Raw genomic sequence first — 27,550 nt, forward strand, 5'->3', positions numbered from 1 at the left:
ATATTACATTCCCCTCTATCCTGGAAATAAAACGGAATATGGACCCTACCTTGGAGAAGGTGGACACTTAAAACAATGCCACCCAACCATTCAATATACATCACCATCCACTAACGAGATATGTCAGTGGGTTTAATGAATACAACAGGGGGGGAGGATATTCCCCGCTGATATTTTTATGATATATACTTTTACATTTTTAGGATACTTCCCACATCCAAGGCACGGTTAGGACCGGGATGAAATTGACGGACCTATTAAATAATACAAAGAAAAAAAGAAAAAGCACCCCAGACGTGAGACTCCCTACAAAAGGCATCCAAAGGTGAGTCTCTCATTAATACCCCGAGGGGACTGGCAGCGGAACCGGTAGATCCACTCCGATTCTTTTTTTAGAATCCTGGAAGAGAGTGGTACAAGTTCCAGGACCGAGAATTTAAGGACCCTCGTATCACCGTCATGTGCCTCCAGAACATAACAGGACACAGGGGTAGCATTCTTCTTATATATGTCATTGACATGCTCACACACCCTTCTTCTCAGCTCCCTGATGGTTCTGCCAATATAATCTTTAGGACATGGGCATTGAAAAATGTAGATAAAGGACTTCTCTGTTTCTGCACTTCACAAAATCCCTAACTTGAAATACCTGATGAGTAACCGAACACGTAATGATCTTAGAACTGGATATAAACTGGCAGGCCTTGCATGATCCCGCACCGGAATATGCCAATTGGTCTACGGTCCAGCCAGGTGCCACGCCTACTCTAAGGCTCAAAATGGCTGTGCACAAATCGGTCCCTAAGACTTCTCCCTCTACAATATATGATGCTCGGATGGATTTTTAGCACGTCTGACAGATCAGGGTCCATAGTAAGTATGGACCAGTACTTGTTAAGGATCTCTTTCACTTGTACATTGGCCACATCATACGTAGATATTAACCTGATCTGTGAGGGTTCCTCTGACCCGCCCTTCTTATTGGTCAAAAGGCTAGTTCGTTCTCGTTTACACGCATATTTAAATGCTTCATTGAGGGTTGACTGTGGATAACCTCTCTCACGGAACCTGTTAAACAATTGTTTGGCCTCACCATGGAATGTCTTGGAATCAGAACAATTTCTCCGTACCCGAAGGTATTGCCCTTTCAGAATACCCCTTTTGAGTGCGATGGGAGGGGGGGGGGGGTGATGGCTCTGCCAGTGCAGAATGGTGTTAGTGGCTGTCTCTTTTCTGAAGATGGTAGTGGCCAATTTGTCTTCCTACTTCTGTACCCTCACATCAAGAAATGTTATTGTCTCTGTTTGTATCTCATGTGTGAACCTCAGGCCTTTTTGATTGTGATTCAGCTCATCTAGCAAGTTCACAAATTCATCCACATTACCCTTCCAGATTACAAAAACATCATCTATGAAGCAAGTCCAGAATGATATTTTCTCGCTCCACCACACCTGGTGATCAGGGAACACCACGTTATCCTCACACCAACCCAGAAAGAGGTTGACATACGTGGGGGCACAGGGGCTCCCCATAGCTGTACCCCTGAACTGGTGTTAGAAACGTGTGTCAAATAAAAATAAGTTATGTGTCAGAGTAAACTCAAGCAGGTCCAGGATGAAGAAATTATGTGCCTGACAGTGCGTGCCTCTCGTTTTTAAATAATATGCTACCGCAGTCAGTCCTTTATCGTGTGGAATAATACTATACAATGACTCCACATCAATACTGCCTAGTAGACAGTCAGGGTATATACTGAGTGTCTCAATTTTGTTGAGAAAGTCCATTGTGTCTCTGGTGTGGGACGGCAGGGAGAGAACGAATTGTCTCAACACTCGATCAACATATATGCCGCAGTTTTGTGTAAGCGAGCCCACACCAGAGATAATGGGGCAACCCTTTAATGAAGTAGTGCCATTATGGACATTGGGTAATCCATAAAATGTAGCTAGATTGGGGGTAGTTGGAAGTAGGAATTTATATATAATCAAACATATATACAAACAGAACTCCACATTGAGTACAACAATAAAGTGTGCTGCCTGTATTTGGGAGCAGACAAATCCCCTTTTACCAGACTGAGTGGGCTCTTATATGCCCCACAATAAAGAAAGAGATACCAGTCTCATATGAAGACTCCACAGAGCGGACACAGTCTGATAGATCTTGATGGGTACCTAGAACAAAAAACAAGGGGGGGAGGATAGGGCTCAGAACACCCGTTTTACCCGCAATGTTCCCTCACAAGTGCAGATAGACATGTCACTCATATGAGACTGGTATTTATTTATTTATTGTATGGCATATAAAAGCCCACTCAGCATCTAGTTTGTTGACCCTTTTCACTGACCCCCTGAGGAACCCAGTGTTTTGGGGGGAAACGCGTCGGGGTGCTAGGGGTGCTAGGACCCATTGAGAGCCAGTTAGGGTGTTATAGCCCAGGCACGAGGACAAAGAGTCCCCACCATTAGGGGTCGTCTCTGGGCTGAGGTATATCATAGAGTGATCTTTAGGGAAAGATCTCCTCACCCTACCGTGATATTATATCTGGTTGTTTGTTATATGTAGTTGTGCATTTATTTGTAGGGGACTGTGTATTAGATATTTGTATTGTTGGATGAACTGATCACCAATCTTTATGTTCCTGAGCAAATTGAAGCCTTTTTTTCTGGTTTGCCTCATTGATTAGTGTTTTTCTTACGGTTACACAGCTGTTTAGTCCCAATCCCTTGAGTTCCCTTCACATTGTGGGTGTGGAAATGCTCTTACTTTCACTATTAAACATAGCCCTGAGTTCTACTGTTGTTTTTCTTCGATTTGATTTCACCAAACGTTTAAGTGATCGCCGATCACGATCATTCAGGATTCTTTTCCCAACACATTTCTTCCTCGAATACGATGGGTCCCCACTATCGTTCCAGTTTTCAATAATGCGTTGGACAGTTCTTAACCAAATTTTAGTAGTTTCTGCAATCTCTTTAGATGTTTTCTCTGCTTGATACAATGATTTGACCCTTCTCAAACAGACTTTTCCACAACCACGAGATGTGTCTTTCGACATGGTTGTTTAAGAAATGAGAAGCAACTAATTGCACCAGTTGGGGTTAAATAAATTATTGCCAGCTGAAAGATAATTGCCCATGCAGTAATTATCCAATAGGAGGCTCATAACTATGCTTAGTTAAATTCAGGTGGCGACTTTTTTTTGGGACAGGCAGAGTATATATACACATAGATAGAGAGAGCTAATTTAAAGGAATATAGAAACAAATATTGGATACCCACATGTGTATAATGTAATGAGCATTCTGTAACTCTCTGTAGACATAAGCATGTGTATAATTGCAATCCTCAGAAGTAAAAATTCTGGCAATGTGAAATATAAGGACAAGCCACTCAATTTGGAGCCGAGAGTTAGAAACGGAGTGTCTAATACTATACATTATGAATAATGTCAGAAGATTTTGTTTAAAAACCTTATTTACTATGTGTACATGTAATCCAAAAGCACTAGAAAAGAAATGCTGTACAAATAATTTGCTTCATATTTAAAATGAGTTGATATTACCAAAAGCATTCAGATTGCTTTCACTAAGTTCACCCTACTCCAACCTCAATCATGGAATTTACTAATTTGACATATGAAGTGGAATTTCGTATTCTCGGCTTCTCTGGTCTCATGGCTACCCCTATTTTGTCATTCTTTATTATACTAATTATCTATATCTTTAATGTAGTTGGGAACTCCCTCATTATTGTGGTAACAAATATGGACACTAGCCTTTACAAACCCATGTATTTCTTCCTGGGCAATCTATCACTTGTGGACATGTCCTTTACAACAGTCACTTTACCTAAAACAATGGAAATTTTTCTCTCCGCCAAGAAAACTATTTGCTTTGCATGTTGCATTATGCAGATGTATTTCTTTCTATCGGTTGGAGTGACTGAGTCTTTTCTTCTTGCCCTCATGTCCTATGATCGCTATCTTGCCATCTGTAATGCTTTACAGTATACTAGAATCATGACAAATCGAGTCTGCATCTTTATGGTTTTGGGTTGTTGGATTAGTGGTTTATTCAGTATTCTATTGCCAGTTATTTTCATCTCTAGGTTGCCATTTTGTAAATCACATGACATCAATCATTTCTTTTGTGACCTTTCTCCAGTTATTCAGCTGTCATGCAGTAACACTAAAATTCTTGAGATTTTTATTTTTCTCACAGCTATCATAGTTATTCTAGGAACGTTTTCAGTAATAGTGTTGTCCTATTTCAAAATTGTTATAAGCATTCTACGTATTTCCACATCCACAGGCAAAAAGAAGGCATTTTCAACATGTGCTTCTCATCTCATAGCTGTTCTCATCTACTATGGCACTATTATTTTTATGTATGTACGCCCCAAATCCAAAAGTAATTTAGATCTAGATAAACAAACATCAGTGTTTTATTCCATCATTACCCCAACTCTAAACCCCCTTATCTACACCCTAAGAAATAATGAAATGAAAAGATCAATTCGGAAGTTATTAAAAAAGAATTCAGTTTTCTTTTCATAAGTAATATTTGATTGATTTGTATAATAACTATGTGCTCTGACCTCTCTAACTTCTCTAGGTCATAATAAGCCTTTGCCTTTATTTTGAAAGCTCCCTAAACCACCTGCCTTGTTTCTATTATCTCTTCTCATTCCTAATCCTCTTTTTCTTTCCTAGCTCTAAGAATTCTCTGGAACTCATCCCTATTTTTAACCATCTCTTAATCTTACTTCATGAAACTTAAAGGGGTTCTCCGGGCTTAACCTTTTTTTGGGTATTAAAAGCTAACCTGTGGAGTAAAAATTATTGCTCACATACTTGCCTTCCAGAGTGCAGCCATTCTTGAGATCTGCCTCCCGGTCCCGTGGTCCTTCAAGATGGCTTTTCTTTGCTTCCGGCCGAAGTACGTCTTCTTGTCTTCCTGTCTTGTCTTCCTTTCTTGAGCAGGAGACGGATCATCATGAGTGACGTCACCGCCTCCTGCTGAAGAAGGAGCCGGGCGGCCTTCTTCACTCACCACGCAAGCGCACTATGCTGAATGCTAGTGCGCATGCGCGGGATTGCCGGCCACTCTCTGCAGTATACAGGCTTCTTTGTGACGCCTGTACTGACTCCTGCACAGCGCAATGTAAGTGCTGTGCAGGAGTGACAGCATAGCGATCAGCCACAGTGGCTGATTGCTATGCTGTGGATCTCACTGGGGGCACTGAATGGCACATGGGGGGGGGGGGGGCACTATGGAACTGTGGATGGCATTTTGGGGAAATGAGGATGGCACTTGGGGGCACTGGATTTCACTGGGGCACAGTGGATGACACATGGAGGCAATGGATGGCACAAGGGGGGCAATGGATGGCACAAGGGGGCAATGCATGGCAAACAAGGACACTGGATGGCAAACAAGGGGGCACTGGATGGCAAACAAGCGGGCATTGGATGGCACAAGGGGGCAATGGATGGCACAAGGGGGCACTGCAAGGCAAACAAGGGGCACTGCATGGCACAAGGGGGCAATGGATGGCACAAGGGGGCAATAGATGGCAAATGGGGGCCCTGGATGGCAAACAAGGGGGCACTGGATGGCAAACAAGGGGGCGCTGGATGGCACAATGGGGCAATGGATGGCACAATGGGGGAACTGGATGACACAAGGGGGTCAATTGATTGCAAACAGGGGCACTGGATGGCAAACAAGGGGGCACTATATGGCATAGTGGGGGTACTGGATGGTACTAGGGGGCACTGGATGGCACAAGGTGGCAATGGCTGACAAATAGGGGGCATTGAATGGCACTAAGGGCACTGTTATGGGGCACTGTGGATGTTACTGTTATGTGGGCACTGTGGATGTCACTGTTATGGACGCACTGTGGATGTCACTGTTATGGGGGCACTGTGGATATCACTGTTATGGGGGCACTGTGGACATCACTGTTATGGGGGCACTGTGGATGTCACTGTTATGGGGGCACTGTGGACATCACTGTTATGGGGGCACTGTGGAGGTCACTGTTATGGGGCACTGTGGACGTCATTGTTATGGGGGCACTGTGGTTGTCTCTGTTATGGGCGCTGAGTATAAGTGATAGGGCTCGTGCACAGAACCGTATGTGTTTTGCAGTCTGCAAGTCTGGATCCACTAAATAAGGTGTGTGATTCACATCTTTTTGCAGTTCCATTGAGTTCTATTGGTTTTAGATCTGCATTATGAGGACCAGTATAGGACATGTTCTGTCTTTCGCAGAACTGACATACAGATGTGGAAAGCACAGGGACGTCATCAGTGTGTTTTTTACATCTGTATGTTAGTTCCAGTAAAGACAGAACATGTCAAAATGATGACCTCCTATCCATAGAACTCAATGGGACTGCAAAAAATGTGGATCGCAAAATGGATACGGTCGTGTGCATAAGGGTTTAGATAAACAGTTCAGCAGTCAGGATCATACAAGATGGGATTAGATACACACTTCAGCAGGCAGTATCATAGAAGATGGGATTAGATACACACTTCAGCAGGCAGTATCATAGAAGATGGGATTAGATACACACTTCAGCAGGCAGTATCGCACACAACAGGAAGTGTATCAGGCACACATACAGGATAGGATTAGATACAGATGTGATTGGATACGCTTGCTGATTCAAGCAGTTTTTCACACTTTGGAAATAGTGAGGGAAGAGCCTGCAGACGGTCAGTGATGGGATTAGATACACAGCTCAGCAGGCTGTATCGTAGTGAGGGGATTAGATACAGATGTGATTGGATACGCTTGCTGATTCAAGCTGTTTATCACACTCTGGAGTTAGTGAGGGAAGAGCCTGCAGACGGTCAGTGATGGGATTAGATACACCGCTCAGCAGGCTGTATCACACAGGATAGGATTAGATACACATGTGAGGGCAGAGCCTGTGGACGGTCAGTGATGGGATTAGATACAGAGCTCAGCAGGCTGTATCACACAGGATAGGATTAGATACACATGTGAGGGCAGAGCCTGTGGATGGTCAGTGATGAGATTAGATACACAGCTCAGCAGGCTGTATCACACAGGATAGGATTAGATACACATGGATAGGATTAGATACACATGTGAGGGCAGAGCCTGTGGACGGTCAGTAGTGGGATTTAGCTACTGGGTGAGAAGTAGATTCATGTCTTTGTGCAGAAAGATGGACACAGAAGTTGTAGTGGGTGTAGCAGCTGCAGGCAGAGCAGTGTAGGGGGCGTGGTCAGCCTGTGATTCATCTCTGTGCAGTGCAGCCAGGCTTGTGTATCAATAAAGTTATATATTCAACAAAAGAAGAAGGGGAGAAAGTAAACAGATCTGCCATGATAATGCGATGTCTTCCAGGGAGGAAGAAAAGCTCAGACATGAAAAACATGCATTGGGGGAATATGTATGCATGGTGAGTGGTGTTAGGAGCACATAAAATTTTTTAGATTTTGGGACTGGACAACCTCTTTAAAATATACTGAAATCTTTCTATACCCTTTATTAAAAACTATTGTACTATTTAAATGTTTTCCCAGCAAAATATGCAGTGTCCCACTAAGTGGCTGTGGGCACCGCAAACTTGTTTTATTATGTTTTATTATCATGTATTATGCCTGTATGCTGTATTTCACCTCATGTCATATTCTCCCATGTCACAATGTGATTTCTACATGTAAGATCCTTTACACAGGCCTAGTTAGGGTGCACTACACTAGTTTCTCCACAAGATGGGGCAGTGTTACAGTGTATATATAGCTTAGCTCAAGCCCAGTTAGGTAGTGTCTGGTTCAGACCAGTTTAGTCAGAGAGCAGCCATGAAGTAGCTGCTTGCTGGAGGGAGGCCTCCTGCCTCTCTTCTCTCTCCCTGTTGGCTCCACAGCCCTGGGTTAAAGCCACAAGATTCCACCCAGAGGTGAGAAGTCCACTTCTACAGCTCACTCTTCCGGGGTGACCAGTGTTCAGCTACTAAGGCAAGTATTCAAGGGGATTTTTATATTGTTTTAAAGTCAAAGGATAGCACACAGCCATACTTAAGGGCTTCCCAGGCACCTTTGCAAGCAGGTGTAAGAAACAGCTTCAGGCATCCACACCTTCCAGTTTAAACCCTGAGGACAGATAGGCCATCTTCCAGAAAACACTGGAAAATAGAAGTTCAAGGATTCAGAAAACCACCTTCAAGTCAGGTTAGAATCAGGCGAGAGTTTTTACCAGCCAAAGACTTTTATTACTTCAAAGCCTAGTCTGAAGCAGTAGCTTTCTTACATATATGTAGGACTAAGAGCCTGTTTCTCCTGAGGACTTACATTTCCCTACTCCTGCATGCATGAGACTGTATTTCATACTGGGATGTACCAAAGACTGTTTTATAAATTAGATGGAATTGTTACTAGGAGCAACATTCAGTAAAAGTTATAATTTTGAATTGCACCCTCCTTGTCTCAGTCTCCAGTTCCTCAGTTAACACTACAGTAAATAGTTGTACGACCACAAAAGGTACTGGCATCATGACTACAAGGGACCTTGCCATAGGCACATTAATACAGACCACCAAGGGCACCTCGAACCACCATCTGGCCTGTGTCCCTTACACCAGAGGTGTGCCCCAGAGAATTCCTGTGCTGTTCTCCTCATCACTTATGCAACCCATCCCAGGGATGACATAACCGTGAGTAACCAGAACTGTATTTACCTCGGCCCACCTATTGCTCACACCGTGACCTCACGTATAATTCCCCTGTCGGTCTGGCATACTGTAAATAGTCACCAGAAGTACAGGTGCCTATTGCGCTTTAGAATCCTTACTCCCATACAGTGTTGTGTTTTTGAGTATAAACGCCACCACTGCCACAATAAGCACTGTACAGGCAAGAGCATCTCTGCTCCTGCCTGTACCATCCCTAATCTCCTAAGGCCCCTTTCACAAGAGCAAGTTTTCCATGACGTGAACGCATAGCACCCGCACTGAATCCTGACCCATTCATTTCAATCGGTCTGTGTACATGAGCGTTTTTTTTTTCACGCATCACTTCTGCTCTGCGTGAAAAATGCAGCATGTTCTATATTCTGCGTTTTTCACACAGCCCTGGCCCCACAGAAGTGAATGGGTCTTCAGTGAAAAACGCATTGCATCCGGAAGCAAGTGCGCATGCAATACGTTTTTCACTGATGGTTGCTAAGAGATTTTTTTTGTAAACCTTCAGTTTTTTATCACGTGCATGAAAAACGCTACAAAACGCATTGCACCCGCACAGAAATAACTGAACAACTGAACAACAAAATTGCCATACCTTCTCCAGCATATTTCACATTTGACTCGGTTCTCACATGTTAACCTCACAGTCACATCCTCTCTTTTGGTCTACCAACAGCAATAACAGACTTGTAGTTCACCCTACTGGGCAGATGTCCAGTGGTCTGGTCTGTCATTGGGCAGACTGACATGAGCAGCAACTGAGTTGATGATGCAAACCATTTAGTATCATTGAAGTTTAGAGGTTAGGAGGCCTGATGGATATCATCACAAACCCCACCTAGACAGAGTACAGAGAACTACAGGAGAGACATCTCCATCTCCAGAATCACTTCTCTTATCCTGCTCCTGCCAGTTTGTGAGGGGTGAGAAACTGAAATGGAGGCAATGCTCCCACCAGTGAGGAGTGGTGGTTACGGGGACAATACTACTGACAGAGAGAGGGACTCTGTATAATACTGCTGGCAAAGGGGATGAGTGGTAAAAGGATTGAATCCTACAAAGTCCTATCTAAAAAAAGTCAGGTCTAAAAAATCTCTCTCAACTGATTTTCTATTAAAACATGCACCTGAGGTGTCTAGACTTATTCATTTCCCTTATATGTTGTAATACTACCATATTCTTTATAGAGTTTAAGCTTTTGTGGGCATATCTCCTACCTAATGTATCTTGGAAAGATTTAAGAATTATTTTGCTGCCTTAAATTTAGACAGATTGTAACTAGACCAGACAGGTAGAGGATGTGACAAATTTATCACAGTGGGTCTCACTGTGAAAGTTGTGGTGCATCATACTAGACATAGACATAGACTGATTACACATTGCTTTCAATATTTTGGTACAACTACATACCATTAATAAAGTAGGCATACTTTAATGGAAACGTGTCACATTGAACATGCAGCCTGATCTGCAGTTACCGGTAGTTGGTATTGAGCAGGAGGAGCTGAGCAGATTGATTTACAGTTCTGTATAGTTTTGTGGGAAAAGATTCAGCATAACTTGTAATTTTTTTTCTAATTTCTGGTTATACTACGCTAAGAAGTCCAGTGGACAATGTTACTTTATTATTGACAGGTGTATAAATGCATGGCCATTTATACAGGGATGGTTGACAGTTTTTCAATGCATTTGTTTGCGCTTGCCTTTTTTCTGCATATCAGCGCAAGATGTTATTCGAAGGTCTATGGGAAATATGAAATGCAGGACACATACTGTAAGTGTTTCTTTGCTACTGGCATTTTTGTTCATTAGGTAGCTCTTTTTCTCTTTCTGCCTTCTTATCAAAAACGCAGCACGCCGGAGCTCTGGCGGTTTTTGAGACATTTTTACATCTATTTCACTATAGGGGAAAAAAGTCACAGTTCACACAGTGTCACGGTGCGGTTCACTGTGACAGTTGTGTCCGTTTAGGCTGGCTGCATGCCCTCTCGCGTACTGGCTGCAGGCTCCCTCCTGTGCAGGCTGGTTGCTTGGGGAAGTGTGCTGGCTCCGTGCTGGCTGCGGTGTCTTCTGTTAACTGCTGCCTGTGAATGTTTGCTCTCCCCGTGTCTGCTTCTCTGTGCAGTTCTTATCACTGTTGCCGTGTAGGCTGCCTGCAGGTTGTCTCGCAAACTGTCTGCATGCAGGCTGACACCTGTGTATGCTGGTTGTGTGAGACTGCATGCTGGCTGCAGTGTAGTGTGTGAAATGTGTCCTGTGTTTGTATATTCCCGTGTCTGCATCTCTGCGGATGATGTCTCTGGTGCCGTGCAGGCTGGCTGCATGCTCCTTGTGTACTGGCTGTGGGTTTCCCCATGCAAGCTGGTTCTGCGATGCGTGCTGGCTGTGGCCTTGAGTGTGAACTGGGTCTGAATTTGGATGCTTCTCTGTTTGTCACTGTGAAATGGGTTGTTTGTGCTCTGGCGTACTGGCTGCAGAGTACTACTGTTCTGATGGGGTTAACTTCTCCTGGTCTGGTCCTTGGTGTGGCTTATCAGGTGCCCTCATTATCCAGCTATATTCATCTGTGAGCTGTGGGGCTTGTGGTCAGTCTTTCTTGTGTCTTGCTGGGTGTGGCACCTCACCCAGGAGGTCAGTCTATCTTCTGTTCAGTGCCTTACTGGGTGTAGCCCCTTGCTGCTGACCCGGGGGGGGGGGGGGTTACCATCTACTCTTCTGTGTGGTGTTGCCTGGTTTTGCATTGGTGTTTGTTGTTGTTGCTCATTGTCTGTTCTCCTGTACCTGTTCTGTGATGGTGTTTGATGTTATGTCCTTGTCTGATCTGTACCTGCCTTGTATTATGTTTATGTTATCCTTGTCTGTTCCTTGTTTTGCCTAGCAGTGCTCTACTGCATCTAATAGCCTGGCAGTGCTAAACTGCTTCTGATTGTATCCTACTCTTAGTCTTGCCTGGCAGTGACTACATCTTTTGATCCTTGTCTGTTCTTGTCTGCCTGTAGTTCCTTTCTACTTCTGTCCCTATACCTTGTTTGTCCTGCCTTAGTGAGAGGGTCCCTGGCTTCCACGGAGGGGGGATCTCTAGTCTATGTGAATCTCTAGTCTATGTGAATCTCTAGTCTTTGGGAATCTCTAGTCTGTGTGTATCTCTAGTCTGTGTGAATCTCTAGTCTGTGTGCAGCTCTGCCTGAGACCGCTATGCTTCCATCCCACTTGGGGTCCAGGCATCTGCTTCTGTGCTGGTTCCCGTTCGTCTTGTTGTCTGTTCCATGTCCTGTGTTTGCTTGGGTTCCAGTTCTGTTGTCTGTTCCGCTGGTGCTTGCACCAGCCTGGTTTCTTGCAGGTGGGGGCCAAGTGTACCGGGACCTTCCTGGAGGTGCGACCCGTGAGCCCTCGGCCCAGTTCATCCCCATTGCCAGGGGCTCTGTGAAGAATGGAGCTCACTGGCTCTCCGCTCTCTGGGTTTTGCCTCGGGTCTGCCGGTGCACTTGGTTCTGTGGTAGTGCTACCACTTTTGTCCACCTGCGTACTGCCATGTGCTGTTATTACACTTGTAATGAAGTTTTCTGTGGGTCCTTGGTCTGTTTTGCCTGTGCCCTGTTTGCATGACGTCCTGGGGGTCTGCCTTGGGCCTCCGGCACATGACACACAGCCAGCCAGCAAGATCCACAACCCCCAGCAAGATCCATTCACTTCTATTGGAGCTCCAAGAACAGACTTAAAAGTTTGCATGCTGGAAGTTGTTCCACAACAGCTGGGGTGCCATAAGATGTTGTCCTTTGACTTATAATAATATAGATAATATTAGAGATCAGCGAGCCTGTTGAAAGTTTGGTTCAGATTCCCCAAATTTTTCAAAAAGTTTGGTTCAGACCTAACAGGTTCAGGTCGAACCAAAGTGGCTCCAATTGACTAGTAAATTGGTATATAACATCCTCTAGTCTCCTAGGACTCCAGATTTTTAAGAAAACATGTTCTCTTTTTGTTAATTTTTAATGATTTTTTCTTTTTCCCTCAACCCTCCCCAAGCTGTCAAATGCAATGACAGTAATACTAAATCATGTCTCTGTGACACTGACATATAAAGCTGTTTAAAAATACACTGCGCCGTCACGCTTTTTCATATTCCAAAGCTTCCAAAAATTGTCCAGATGGTGTTTAAACACACAGTGTTATGGGATTAGAAAGTAAAAAAATGCCTTGTTGGGGGACCAATCGTTCAAAAATTTTGCTTTTACAAGGTCAGAATGCCTTCCCATATGAAACGTACATTGCCGGTGTCTGCAAAACACGGACACCGGCAATGTGCGTTCCGCATTTCGTGGACCGCACATATGCGGCACTATAATAGAAAATGCCTTTTCTTGTCCGCAGTTGCGGACAAGAATAGGACATGTTCTATTTTTTAGGGAACGGAAGTGCAGATCCGGACAGCACATAGTATGCTGTCTGCATCCGTTCCAGCCCCATTGGAAATGAATGGGTCCGCACCCGTTCCGTAAAATTGCGGAACGGATCCGGACCTATCATACAGACATGTGAATGGACTCTTAATTGTGAGTAGAAAATGTGGCTCATTGTGGGGGCAAAGACCCCTTACTCTAATTTATGCTGAGTCCCAAATTATTTGTGCCCATAATGATGAGTACCCATCTGGAGCATTGATTGACAGACACACGAGTCATCAAACAAGTCTCTCTTTATTCAAACAAAATGCACATAATATTATACTGTCTTGGTGAGGGGGGGTGGAAAAGCCACCCACACACGTGTCATGATGGTCATGACCATATTTGTGTATATATATATATATATATATATATGTTAACAGAAACAGAAAATATAAATGTCAATAAGGCCTCATGCACACGACCGTTGTGTGCACCCGTGGACGTTGTGCCGTTTTCCGTTTTTTTTCGCGGACCCATTGACTTTCAATGGGTCCGTGGAAAAATCGGAAAATGCACCGTTTTGCAGCCGCATCCGTGATCCGTGTTTCCTGGCCGTGAAAAAAATATGACCTGTCCTATTTTTTTCACGGCCAACGGTTCACGGACCCATTCAAGTCAATAGGTCCGTGAAAGAACACGAATGCACACAAGATTGGCATCCGTGTCCGTGATCCGTGGCCGTAGGTTAGTTTTTATACAGACGGATCCGAAGATCCGTCTGCATAAAAGCTTTTTCAAAGCTGAGTTTTCACTTCGTGAAAACTCAGAACCGACAGTATATTCTAACACAGAAGCGTTCCCATGGTGATGGGGACGCTTCTAGTTAGAATACACTACAAACTGTGTACAAGACTGCCCCCTGCTGCCTGGCAGCACCCGATCTCTTACAGGGGGCGTGATCAGCACAATTAACCCCTTCAGGTGCGGCACCTGAAGGGGTTAATTGTGCTGATCACGGCCCCCTGTAAGAGATCAGGGCTGCCAGGCAGCAGGGGGCAGACCCTCCCTCCCCCCCCAGTTTGAATATCATTGGTGGCCAGTGCGGCCCCCCCCCCTCCCTCTATTGTAATAATTCGTTGGTGGCACAGTGTGCGCCCCCCCCCCCTCCCTCTATTGTAATAATTCGTTGGTGGCACAGTGTGCGCCCCCCCTCCCTCCCTCTATTGTAATAATTTGTTGGTGGCACAGTGTGCGCCCCCCATCGGCCCCCCCTCCCTCTATAGCATTAACAACATTGGTGGCCAGTGTGCGGCCTCCCATCTCCCCCCCCCCCATCATTGGTGGCAGCGGAGTTCCGATCGGAGTCCCAGTTTAATCGCTGGGGCTCCGATCGGTAACCATGGCAACCAGGACGCTATTACAGTCCTGGTTGCCATGGTTACTTAGCAATAGTACAATAGTAGAAGATTCATACTTACCGGCTGCTGCGATGTTCGTGTCCGGCCGGGAGCTCCACCTACTGGAAAGTGACAGGTCTGTGCGGCGCATTGCTAAATGAACTGTCACTTACCAGTAGGAGGAGCTCCCGTCCGGAAGCAGACATCGTAGCTCCCAGGTAAGTATGAATCTTTTACTATTGTACTATTGCTAGTAACCCACTGCCACCAATGATGGGAGGCCGCACACTGGCCACCAATGTTGTTAATGCTATAGAGGGAGGGGGGGCCGATGGGGGGCGCACACTGTGCCACCAATGATTTATTACAATAGAGGGAGGAAGGGGGGGGCGCACACTGTGCCACCAACGATTTATTACAATAGAGGGAGGAAGGGGGGGCACGTACTGTGCCACCAACGAATTATTACAATAGAGGGAGAAAGGGGGGGGGGGCGCACTGGCCACCGGTGATATTCAAACTGGGGAGGGGGGGTCTGCCCCCTGCTGCCTGGCAGCCCTGATCTCTTACAGGGGGATATGATAGTACAATTAACCCCTTCAGGTGCGGCACCTGAGGGGTTAATTGTGCTGATCACGGCCCCCTGTAAGAGATCGGATGCTGCTAGGCAGCAGGGGGCAGTCATGTACACAGTTTGTAGTATATTCTAACTAGAAGCGTCCCCATCACCATGGGAACGCCTCTGTGTTAGAATATACTGTCGGAAATGAGGTTTCACGATCTAACTCATATCCAACAGTATATTCTAACATAGAGGCGTTCCCATGGTGATGGGGACGCTTCAAGTTAAAATATACCATCGGATTGGAGAAAACTCCGATCCGATGGTATAAAAGGGACTCCAGACTTTACATTGAAAGTCAATGGGGACGGATCCGTTTGAAATGGCACCATATTGTGTCAACGTCAAACGGATCCGTCCCCATTGACTTGCATTGTAATTCAGGACGGATCCGTTTGGCTCCGCATGGCCAGGCGGACACCAAAACGACTTTTTTTTCATGTCCGTGGATCCTCCAAAAATCAAGGAAGACCCACGGACGAAAAACGGTCACGGATCACGGACCTACGGACCCCGTTTTTGCGGACCGTGAAAAAAAACGTCCGTGTGCATGAGGCCTTAACCGCAGACTCATACAATTCAGAATACAGGAAATAAGTGTTACAGCTAGCAGTTTCCATCGATCAAAAATAGCAAGGTGGGTGCTAAGTTACTTCCTGCAGAAGTTTTGACATGCAAGAAAAGTCCCTGATCTATTAACTTCAAAAAGGTCATACAATGAAAAAATGGCCACTGCAGACACAAAGATGGAGTCTCATCCCTCACATCTCCCCCATTTGACACCATGGTGAGCCCGTAGGATCCGGCCGGACGTACCCCAGATGTTTCACCTTATGGATGAAATATACATCTGTCGGCAGCCGTGCAAAGGTCAGTTGAACCAGGGTTCCAGGGTCATCCATTGTCTCACTACAGAATTGGTAAAAAGTCACTTCTGTTTGCAGTCTTTTCAAGCAGTCTTCTAATACATGGCAGAATACAATATACCACTATTACAAGCAAGATTATAACAAGCAGTGATACAAATATTCAAGAAGGACCCTCCATCTTCAGAGCAAACTTATCCTATTCTGCCCTTTGGGATCCTTTCCAGGGGGGGGGGGGGCAGTACCACAGATCATTCAGTCCCTCAAACAGCAACTTATGGTGCTGTACCAAAGCATTGTCCCATTCATCATTCAGTGGATGAAACACTGCTGACATGCTCAAGGTGAGACCTACAGCCAACAGAAGGACCCTCATCCTGTGGTTCCAAGACTTTCTTGCAATGAGAAGCATGTATACAGTTGGGTTTTTCTTCACCTTTTACAGCAGTCTGAGTCTTTAACAAAACTTGGAAGGGACCATCAAATCTGGGCTCAAATGTCTTTCTCACGTGCCTTTTTATGACAGCCCAATCACCAGGCACCAGGGGGTGAGTCCCTTCCACTGAGTCTGGATCTGGAATGGAAGCAAACACTTGTTTATGATTGTGCTCCAACCTGTGGGTGAACCAAACAAGATCTCATGGGGATAGGCCAGACCTATTCCCCTATTACAATGGCAGAGTGACGCGTTTCAGCACTAGTGTGCTTTCATCAGACTGCAAATAAACATCTTACTTTCAGGCTTTTTATACATAAATGAAACACAAAGGAACTGACGTCATCAGGAAAGCTCCTCCCCCTCATTAAACAAAAAGTCATTATAACATCAGAATTTTTCTAATCGAATATATCGATATTAAATAAATCGAATCCACTCTGTCATCGAAAAAAAATTCAATCAAAAGTAGTCCAATTTATCGGTGATTAATCACGCTAAGAAAAAAGAAAATATATTTAACAAAATTCGTAAGGCAGGATGCCTTATAGGAAGCTGGACACATTGTAATCACGATTGAGACCCCTGGGTTCCATCGTTTGTAAAAAGGTGGATCCAGTAAGCCTCTCTTTTTAATAATAATTTGTTCCTATCACCTCCTCGACGAGGTAACGATACCCCCTCAATAATCTGATACCTTAACTGCAAAATATTATGTTTTTTTTCATGAAAATGAAAAGGTATTGGAAGCAATAAATTCTCTTTGCGGATAGTAGATTTGTGCTTACTTAGTCGGTCCTTCATTCTCATCGAGGTTTCCCCCACGTATAGTAATCCACATGGACATTTAAGAATGTAAACCACAAATCTACTATCGCAAGTGAACGTGCCCCTTATTGGAATACTTTCACCCAAATGTGGGTGGGAGAAACATGGACCCTTGATAACACTGGAGCAATTTATGCAGTTAAGACAAGGAAAGGTGCCCCTTCTAGGTGAGGATACTGCCCGTTTGTAACATATCATAGGTGGCCTCTGAAACTCACCTATCTGAGGATAAGATTTGGATAATATATGCCAATGTTGATTGACAATGGCCCTCAGGCGTTGGGACCAGGGATGATATTTAATCACTAGAGGGATCCTTGTATCTTTCTTAATCTTGGCTGACTGTATATTCTCAGTTTTATTGCACTGTTTTTACAGTAATTCGTGGGGGTAGCCTCACTCTCTGAATTTATTAGTCATATCATCTAATCTTATTTTGCACGTGTCCTTATCACTAACAATCCGTCTAACTCTCTGAAATTGCGAGTATGGGATAGATTCCTTCATGGTTACTGGGTGACTACTTGAAAAGGACAGCAAACTATTCCTATCGGTTGGTTTAACAAATAAATCTGTTTGTATATTACCATCTTTGACCTTAATCACCCAGGTATCCAAAAAGGAAATTTTATCAAAACTATGGTGTACGGTGAATTTCAGCTCATCCCAGATGGAATTTAAATACACAGTAAATTCCGTAAGGGATCGAACGTCGCTACGCCATACGCAAAAAATATTGTCGATAAATCGACGCCAAAATAGACAATGTTGATAATATAAAGGACTTGAGTAAACAAATTGACACTCGAAAAAAGCCATATACGTATTTGCGTATGGCGGTGCGACGTTCGACCCCATCGCGGTCCCATTGGTAGTGGATATGTCTAGTTCCAAACCATTAGCAGCAGCAACTAACTGAGGTAGTGCTGTCACCCTCCATTCAGGCTTACATGCCTTCAGTTTTGTCTGGAAGGCAGGTCTCAGTCCCTCCATGAAAGCAGATGTCAGTAACTTCTGTCCCATAGGTCCAGTGGTATCCTAACCCATGTCCATCCACACTGTCCATAGTCTAGACTCAAATGCCACTAGGTCTTCTTTAGTCTCCTGTATTACGTCTTTTAAACTACGGGCACTGTCATCTTCCTTTGTCCTGGCCCATCTACCAAAAATTCTATGCCCGATGTGTCAGTTTTTTCCCAGTCAGACCATGAGGACTGGTCATTTTTTACCCTTTCAGCCAGTAACTGTTCTTTTAGAGGGTTATATGGTGATTCTCCCATTTTTAAGGCCACTAAGTCATTTTAGTCAGCCCATGTCGCACTATGTGTGGATTGTATCTGTTGTAACATACGGTGGGCAGGCATAGGTCTTGTCAGTGGGTCAGGAATTCTACCTAAAAGTCCCATTTGGTCCTTCGGACTCCATGGGGAGTAAGACATTATGTGCTGTTGCACATATTGGACTTGACCACCGGGTGGTGGTGCCTGAGGGGCTTGATTGTCTCCCCCGTCTCCTGGTCCCCCTCCTCCACCCACTGGTGGAGATGGAGGAACTTGTGGAGTGAATCCGGTACCTCTGCTGACCGGATAGAGTCCTGTATGCAGTCTAGGTCGGGGTGCCCCACATACTCTACAAGTTTCCGTCCAGTCAGGATTCTGGTTTCCACACATTGTACATGTCGTCCAGCCTGGTCTACCCATCATCCCAGAATATGACGGTGGGGAAGCTGAAGGTGGCGGACATATTTTCTTTTCTGTCTCACTCTCATTGTCCTGTTACATGTTACATTTGGCCATTTCTCATTCTTCACTTTCTCTGCTACCCGACACCAACATTCCACAACCTCCTCACATTCCTGATCCTTCATCCAACCACTATGTGTTCTTTTGAACCTTTCCCAAACTTCAGAATCTAAGTTACCATGTTTTATACCCACCTTCTGTAACACCTTCTCTGTCTTTTTCTTGTCCTGTTTCCCTTCTGCATCTTCAACTATCTGTTTGGCTAATTTATATCCCTCAGGTATACTCTCTGTATTGCCAATGTCTATGTGTTAAGAATTTCTCTACCAGACGTCTGAAATATCTATAGTTGAAACTAAATTTCAACAACATCCATCTGCTTTCTTATAGTGACTTCCCCATTAATCTCCTGTTAATGTATCAACTATATTACAGATAGGAACACTCTATATTGTCTTTAACACTTTCTCAGAGGACTCCACGGTTCACTATTTCCTCTACGGGCATTTTATGTGATACTATACAAAATCCAAACAACAACCAGTACGTAAATCCCAACACCAATAACCAAACCAAACGTTTCCCAAGACCAATTAAATTCCATATCTCAGCATAAATAGGTTCTTACCATTTTAAAAGGCTTGACCGTCAGAGAAACTTCAATAGACCCACTGTCTCGGACCCAGGTGAAGACACAGGAAACACAGATATATTTTTGTAAGAATAAGCTTTTTACCTTACAGCGCTGTTTGTAGTATCTGTGAGTCCGGGTCTGCTCCTGTTGCGGACAGAACCGTAAGGTCAGAGTTCACTGGTCAAGTCCCACGTTTGGGGGCCAAAGAAACTGTGGGGGCAAAGACCCCTTACTCTAATTTATGCTGAGTTCCAAATTATTTGTGCCTATAATGATGAGTACCCATCTGGAGCATTGATTGACAGACACACGAGTCATCAAACAAGTCTCTCTTTATTTAAACAAAATGCACATAATATTATACTGTCTTGGTGAGGGGGGGTGGAAAAGCCATCCACACACGTCTCATGAAGGTCATGACCATATTTGTGTATATATATATGCTTACAGAAACAGAAAATATAAATGTTAATTTGCCGCAGAAGCATACAATTCAGAATAATGTAAACAATGTAAACTTCAAAGAGGTCATACAATGTAAAATGGCCGCTGCAGACACAAAGATGGAGTCTTATCCCTCACACTCATTGTTACCAAACCTAGAAAATTTATCCCTTTTAATTCGGAGCAGGAGCACTTCATTGTGGATGTGGAAAGGGTAGGGTAATAAGAGGCACGTGACCACAAAGTAGCAGCAGCAGAAGCATCATGGCTAGTGATGAGCGGGAGGTGCCATATTAGATTTCGCAATATTCCATATATTCGTTTTATATTCGTCGAAATCGAATATTTGTCATTAATCTATTTCTCACAAATAATATGCGATTTAATTATTTGCGTATTGCGATTTTCTTTTAACTGTATAGGGCAACTTTCCTATTGGTTGGCTAAGGCTAAAATGTGTATTTTACGAATATTCGCTATATTACAAATATTCTAAAAAACGAAGTTATAGCAATATAGTGAATATTTTTAAAATACACAAATAGACTGTAATTTAGCTAATATAGTGCTATAGTATTTTTTTTTATAGTTTGAATTTTTCCCAAATATGAAGTTCAAAAGAGAAAAAAAAATAGACAAAAAAAAAATACTATAGCACTATATTAGCTAATTTACAGTATATTTGTGTATTTTACGAATATTCACTATATTGCTATAACTTCATTTTTTTGAATATTCGTAATATTCTAATAAAAGAAGTTATAGCAATATAGCGAATATATTCGTTATTTTGAATAATAGTTTTTTTCGATGTGTACTGTTATTTCACTTAATCGGCATACTGCTCCCCGACAAGCGTCCTGTCACCATGGAAACGGCTGTGGGTTATATAATATACCATTGGATCTGAGTTTTTCCTGCGATCGTGAAAACTCAGATCCGATCGTATATTCTAACCCACAGTTGTTCCTATGGTGACGAGGACGCTTGTCAGGGAGGAGTATGCCGAACATATGTACTAGTTGAAAAAATATATATATTCTAAATAACGATTTTTTTTCTCTCGAATATTCGCTATATAGAAAGAAGTAGGGTCACGGGTGGAATCAATCGATTTATATTCGAATTCCCGATTTTTACCCGAAAATCGAAAACATAATGCGATAGTCTGACGTAATCGCGTCACATGACCTGGTTTCGGTTTCACTTTGGTTACTAGTGGATTGGCAGTCTTCCGAAAATAAAATCCTATAGATAAAATGGTGCGAAAAACCTTTAATGAGGATGAAGAAAAAGTTATTCTCACTGTAAGTAATATTGTATTACAGTACTGTATTTTATTGTATATTGCATGCCAGAACAATATTTTGCAACACTCAAACAATGTATAAATTATTCATATGTTGATCGACTGTTGCAAAATATTCGTATATGCCAATAAGAACTACATTGATACGTTTTTTGTTGTTGTTTTTTTTTCTCCCCCCCCCCCCAATAAGGGTCCATTCACACGTCCGTGGTGTGTTGCGGACCCGCAAATTGCGGATCCGCAACACACCCGGCCAGCACCCGCTATAGAAATGCCTATTCTTGTCCGCAGCTGCGGACAAGAATAGGACATGTTCTATCTTTTGCGGAGCTGCGGACCGGAAGTTCGGGGCCGAAACTGGAAGTTCAGGGCCATGCTCCGCAAATTCGGAAGCGGAGATCACATAGTGTGCTCTCCGCTTCACGTCCGGGCCCATAGTCAGCACTATGTCAGTAGCACGTATGCATGGACAACAGATAAATATCACATGCACATAGCACGTCCGTTTTCCTGCCATACAATATATACAGCACACTATATACCATACACACAATATATATATATAGATTTAATTTTATGTCCATGAGTTTTTTTTGTTGGACCAAAAGTATTTGCTTGTTTATTTAGCGTTACCCAGGGTGCACCACGGGGATGCAAAACAACTTTACACCCCATACCGTACCGTCACTTACTAGACAGGTACATCGCAGCTTAGCTGGCTAATATCTGATTGCTCAGACCTCACACACATACAGTCGCAATACAATCCGATCTTATAACCGTAACATTAAATCTAATATTTCCCCTTCAAAGGCGTAACTTCTTTTTTGCGTATTTGTTGAGGATATTTTTTTTTATATTTGTATAGTAAAACAATGGGGATTATATGCTTTCATCTTTATCCTTCAGCACTTTCTGGAGCGGGGATATCATCTGACCCTGAAACATAAGGAAAAAGAACGGATCATAATGTCTGTCCGGACCAAACTTTATTTAAAGCACGGGAAAGGTACAAGAAGGAAGCCCTACAAAAGAAGTTTTGCGACCTAAAGCGCCTTCACCCTGATCTTGTCAAAGAATATAGTCAGCGATTATGCCCAGGTACAATGCTTACATGAATTTTGTATCTCTCTCTACAACACTCTGTAATGTATATATTCAGTAATGCTGCTAATCCGTACAGATGTAGTAGGGTTAACACACAACCTCTCAAATTTATTAATTCATCCCGTAATCTTGAAACAAAAGCCATTTAAAAAAATAGCGTAACGCATTTAATTGCATTAAGTTTACATATCACGTCTCATAAAGCATGTGTGTTAACTCTACTACATCCGTGTTTCATCCCTTTTCAAATGATTACTTGATACCTGTTGTGACATGTACAAAATCTTCCGGTTACATCATATATCTCTACCTCGCTGAGATTGTATATATATATAGTTATACACACAGCGCGGTACTGATGTATGATGTCACCGGATGATTTCATACGTTTCACACACACAAATATATATAGGTCTTTTTGTTTATATCTACATAAACTGCAAACATGATTCAGTATTCAGGTCAAAGTCCCCGACCATTACATACATCCCCCACGTAATTTGCATGGGATTCAAGAATATATATATATATATATATACGTATGTATGTATGTATTTATGTATGTTCCTCAAAAACACAACAATCGATTTCAATGATTCTTGGTATACACATTCCTTGCTACCTGGAATGAAATCTTACGGGGGTCTCAGCTCTCTAGGACGTACCGTTCCCGAGATATATAAAACAAATTAACTGCATTAGCCAATACCAGCCTGCCAGCCTTTCACTTAAATCCTAGCTGCCAACTGACGGGCGCTGTGGAGTTCACAGTTAAAGGGCCAGTCACCGTGAAACTCACTTTTAAAGGGCCGGTCACCGTGAAAATCACTGTTAAAGGGCCGGTCACCGTGAAAATCACTGTTAAAGGGGCGGTCACCGGGAAACTCAACATTAACGGGCCGGTCACCGTGAAACTCACTTTTAAAGGGGCGGTCATCGTGAAAATCACTGTTGAAGGGCCGGTCACCGCCAGTCACTGTTAACCCCTTACGGACACAGCCTTTTTACACCTTAGGACCAGGCCATTTTTTGAAAATCTGACCAGAGTCCCTTTAAGTGCTGATAACTTTAAAACGCTTTGACTTATCCAGGCCGTTCTGAGATTGTTTTTTCGTCACATATTGTACTTCATGACACTGGTAAAATGAAGTCCAAAAAATTATTTTTTTTGCACCAAAAAAAACCTAATTTAACAAAAAATTTGGAAAAATTTGCAAATTTCAAAGTTTCAGTTTCTCTACTTCTGTAATACATAGTAATACCCCAAAAAATTGTGATGACTTTACATTCCCCATATGTCTACTTCTTGTTAGAATTGATTTGGGAATGATATTTTATTTTTTGGGGATGTTATAAGGCTTAGAAGTTTAGAAGCAAATCTTGAAATTTTTCAGAAATTTACAAAAACTAAATTTTTAGGGACCAGTTCAGGTCTCAAGTCACTTTGCGAGGCTTACATTATAGAAACCACCCAAAAATGACCCCATCTAAGAAACTACACCCCTCAAGGTATTCAAAACTGATTTTGCATACGTTGTTAACCCTTTAGGTGTTGCACAAGAGTTATTGGCAAATGGGGAGGAAATTTGAGAATTTCATTTTTTTGTCTAATTTTTCATTTTAACCCATTTTTTCCACTAACAAATCAAGGGTTAACAGCCAAACAAGACTATCTTTATTGCCCTGACTCTGCCGTTTACAGAAACACCCAATATGTGGCCGTAAACTACTGTACGGCCACACAGCGGGGCGTAGAGTGAAAGGTGCGCCGTATGGTTTTTGGAGGGCTGATTTTTATGGACTGGTTTATTTACACCATGTCCCATTTGAAGCCCCCTGATGCACCCCTAGAGGAGAAACTCCCTAAAAGTGACCCCATCTAAGAAACTACACCCCTCAAGCTATTCAAAACTGATTTTACATACATCGTTAACCCTTTAGGTGTTGCACAGGAGTTATTGGCAAATGGCGATGAAATTTGAGAATTTCATTTTTTTGCCTAATTTTCCATTTTAACCCATTTTTTCCACTAACAAAGCAAGGGTTAACAGCCAAACAAGACTGTATCTTTATTGCCCTGACTCTGCTGTTTACAGAAACACCCCATATGTGGCCGTAAACTACTGTACGGGCACACAGCGGGGCGTAGAGTGAAAGGTGCGCCGTTTGGTTTTTGGAGGGCTGATTTTGCTGGACTGTTTTTTTGGCACCATGTCCCATTTGAAGCCCCCCTGATGCACCCCTGGAGTAGAAACTCCATAAAAGTGACCCCATCTAAGAAACTACACCCCTCAAGGTATTCAAAACTGATTTTACAAACTTTGTTAACCCTTTAGGTGTTGCACAAGATTTAATGGAAAATAGAGATACAATTTCAAAATTTCACTTTTTTGGCAGATTTTCCATTTTAATATTTTTTTTCCAGTTACAAAGCAAGGGTTAACAGCCAAACAAAACTCATTATTTATGGCCCTGATTCTGTAGTTTACAGAAACACCCCATATGTGGTCGTAAACTGCTGTACGGGCACACGGCAGGGCGCAGAAGGAAAGGAACGCCATACGGTTTTTGGAAGGCAGATTTTGCTGGACAGTTTTTTTTTACACCATGTCTCATTTGAAGCCCCCCTGATGCACCCCTAGAGTAGAAACTCCAAAAAAGTGACCCCATTTTAGAAACTACGGGATAGGGTGGCAGTTTTGTTGGTACTAGTTTAGGGTACATGATTTTTGGTTGCTCTATATTACACTTTTTGTGCGGCAAGGTAACAAGAAATAGATTTTTTGGCACGTTTTTATTTTTTGTTATTGACAACATTCATCTGACAGGTTAGATCATGGGGTAATTTTATAGAGCAGGTTGTCACGGACGCGGCGATACCTAATATGTATACTATTTTTTTTATTTATGTAAGTTTTACACAATGATTTCATTTTTAAAACAAAAAAAATGTTTTAGTGTCTCCATAGTCTAAGAGCCATAGTTTTTTCAGTTTTTGGGCGATTATCTTAAGTAGGGTCTCATTTTTTGCGGGATGAAATGACGGTTTGATTGGCATCTATTTTGGGGTGCATATGACTTTTTGATTGCTTGCTATTACACTTTTTGTGACGTAAGATGACAAAAAATGGCTTTTTTTACACCGTTTTTATTTTAATTTTTTTACGGTGGTCATCTGAGGGGTTAGATCATGTGATATTTTTATAGAGCCGGTCGATACGGACGCGGCGATACCTAATATGTATACTTTTTTTTTTATTTATGTAAGTTTTACACAATGATTTCATTTTTGAAACAAAAAAAATCATGTTTTAGTGTTTCCATAGTCTAAGAGCCATAGTTTTTTCAGTTTTTGGGCGATTATCTTGGGTAGGGTATGATTTTTGCGGGATGAGATGACGGTTTGATTGGTACTATTTTGGCGTACATGCGACTTTTTTGATCACTTTTATTACCTTTTTTGGGAAGTAAGGTGGGCAAAATTTCAATTTCATCCTAGTTTTTTATTTTTTATTTTTATGGCGTTCACCGTTCGGGTAAAGTAACATAATCGTTTAATAGATCAGGTCGTTACGGACGCGGCGATACCAAACATGTGTAGGGAATTTTATTTTTTTCATTTTTAATCAGTGATAAATGTGTTTTTTGATTTTTACTTTTTTTTCACTTTTTTTAACTTTTTTTTTGACCCAGACCCACTTGGTTCTTGAAGATCCAGTGGGTCTGATGTCTGTATAATACAGTACAGTACAATATATATTGTTCTGTACTGTATTTTACTTACACTGAACAGATCTATGCTTTTAGCACAGATCTGTTCAGCACCATGGACAGCAGGACGCCTGAGAGGCGTCCTGTTGCCATGGGAACCTTCCCCGTCTGCTCAGAACTGCGCAGACGGGGAAGGGTAAGCACAGGGCTGAGGGGGGCTCTCTGGGGGCTCTCTCCCTCCCCATCGGGGGGCTGCAAAGGCACAGAAGCCCCCCGATGGGAGAGGGAGGGAGCTCCCTGTGCTGTTAACCTTTTCCATACAGCGGTCCGTACGGACCGCTGTATGGAAAGGGTTAACGGCTGACATCGCATCGCAGATGTCAGCTGTTTATACCAGGGTGCCAGCAATGTGCTGGCACCCTGGTATCCCCACTAGAAACCAACGATTATACAAGGGGAGGCGGGCGGGGGATCGCGATCCCGCCTGCCGCACCGCCCGCCTCCCGCACCGCCCACAACCCTCCCCCTGCACCTCCCACCGGGCTAAAATCACTCGGGGGGTGCAGGGGGAGGGATACAGATCTATTTTAGGAATACTAAAGTTTCTGATCCCCGCGGTCAGGGACCGCAGGGATCAGAAACTGCAGAAATCGCAGCAAACCGCAGGTCTGAATTGACCTGCGGTTTGCCGCGATCGCCGACATGGGGGGGTCACGGGACCCCCCCGCGCATTTAGCCTAGGTGCCTGCTCGATGATTTGAGCAGGCACCGGGTTCCGATCACTGCCGGCCGGGCGGCAGTGATCGGAACAACACATGACGTACCGGTACGTCATGTGTCCTTAAGTACCAGGACATCATGACGTACCGGTACGTCATGTGTCCTTAAGAGGTTAAAGGGGCGGTCACCGGGAAACTCAACATTAAAGGGCCGGTCACCGTGAAACTCACTTTTAAAGGGCCGGTCACTGTGAAACTCACTTTTAAAGGGCCGGTCACCGTGAAAATCACTGTTAAATGGGCCGGTCACAGTCAGTCACTGTTAAAGGGGCGGTCACCGTGAAACTCAACATTAAAGGGCCGGTCACTGTGAAAGTCACTGTTATTTTATATAAAATTACTATGAATAAATATCCGAGCATCGCCGGGTCATTGACTAGTATATATATATTGTAGGGATTCCCAAATGGTAGCCTTCAGATAAATACACAGAAGCATTTTTCTTAAAATAACAAGTGTCCTATATTGTTGGCACACAAACAATCAACAGGCAGCATTAATCGGCTTACTCCAGCCGACACTTAAAGAAAAAACAATTACACAAGTAAGGCACAGTACC

At 43.2% G+C, this 27,550-nt stretch overlaps 1 protein-coding gene across 1 annotated transcript; it reads left to right on the forward strand.

The window, feature by feature from the left end:
• The first annotated feature begins 3,616 nt into the window (after positions 1 to 3,616).
• LOC120990809 (olfactory receptor 6N1-like) lies at positions 3,617 to 4,558 on the forward strand. The gene has a single exon (XM_040419712.1). It carries the CDS (start codon positions 3,617 to 3,619, stop codon positions 4,556 to 4,558), a length of 942 nt encoding a protein of 313 aa, XP_040275646.1.
• The last annotated feature ends 22,992 nt before the right edge of the window (positions 4,559 to 27,550 follow it).

Source organism: Bufo bufo, chromosome 2, assembly GCF_905171765.1.
Source record: "Bufo bufo chromosome 2, aBufBuf1.1, whole genome shotgun sequence".
Taxonomy (NCBI): Eukaryota; Metazoa; Chordata; class Amphibia; order Anura; family Bufonidae; genus Bufo; species Bufo bufo.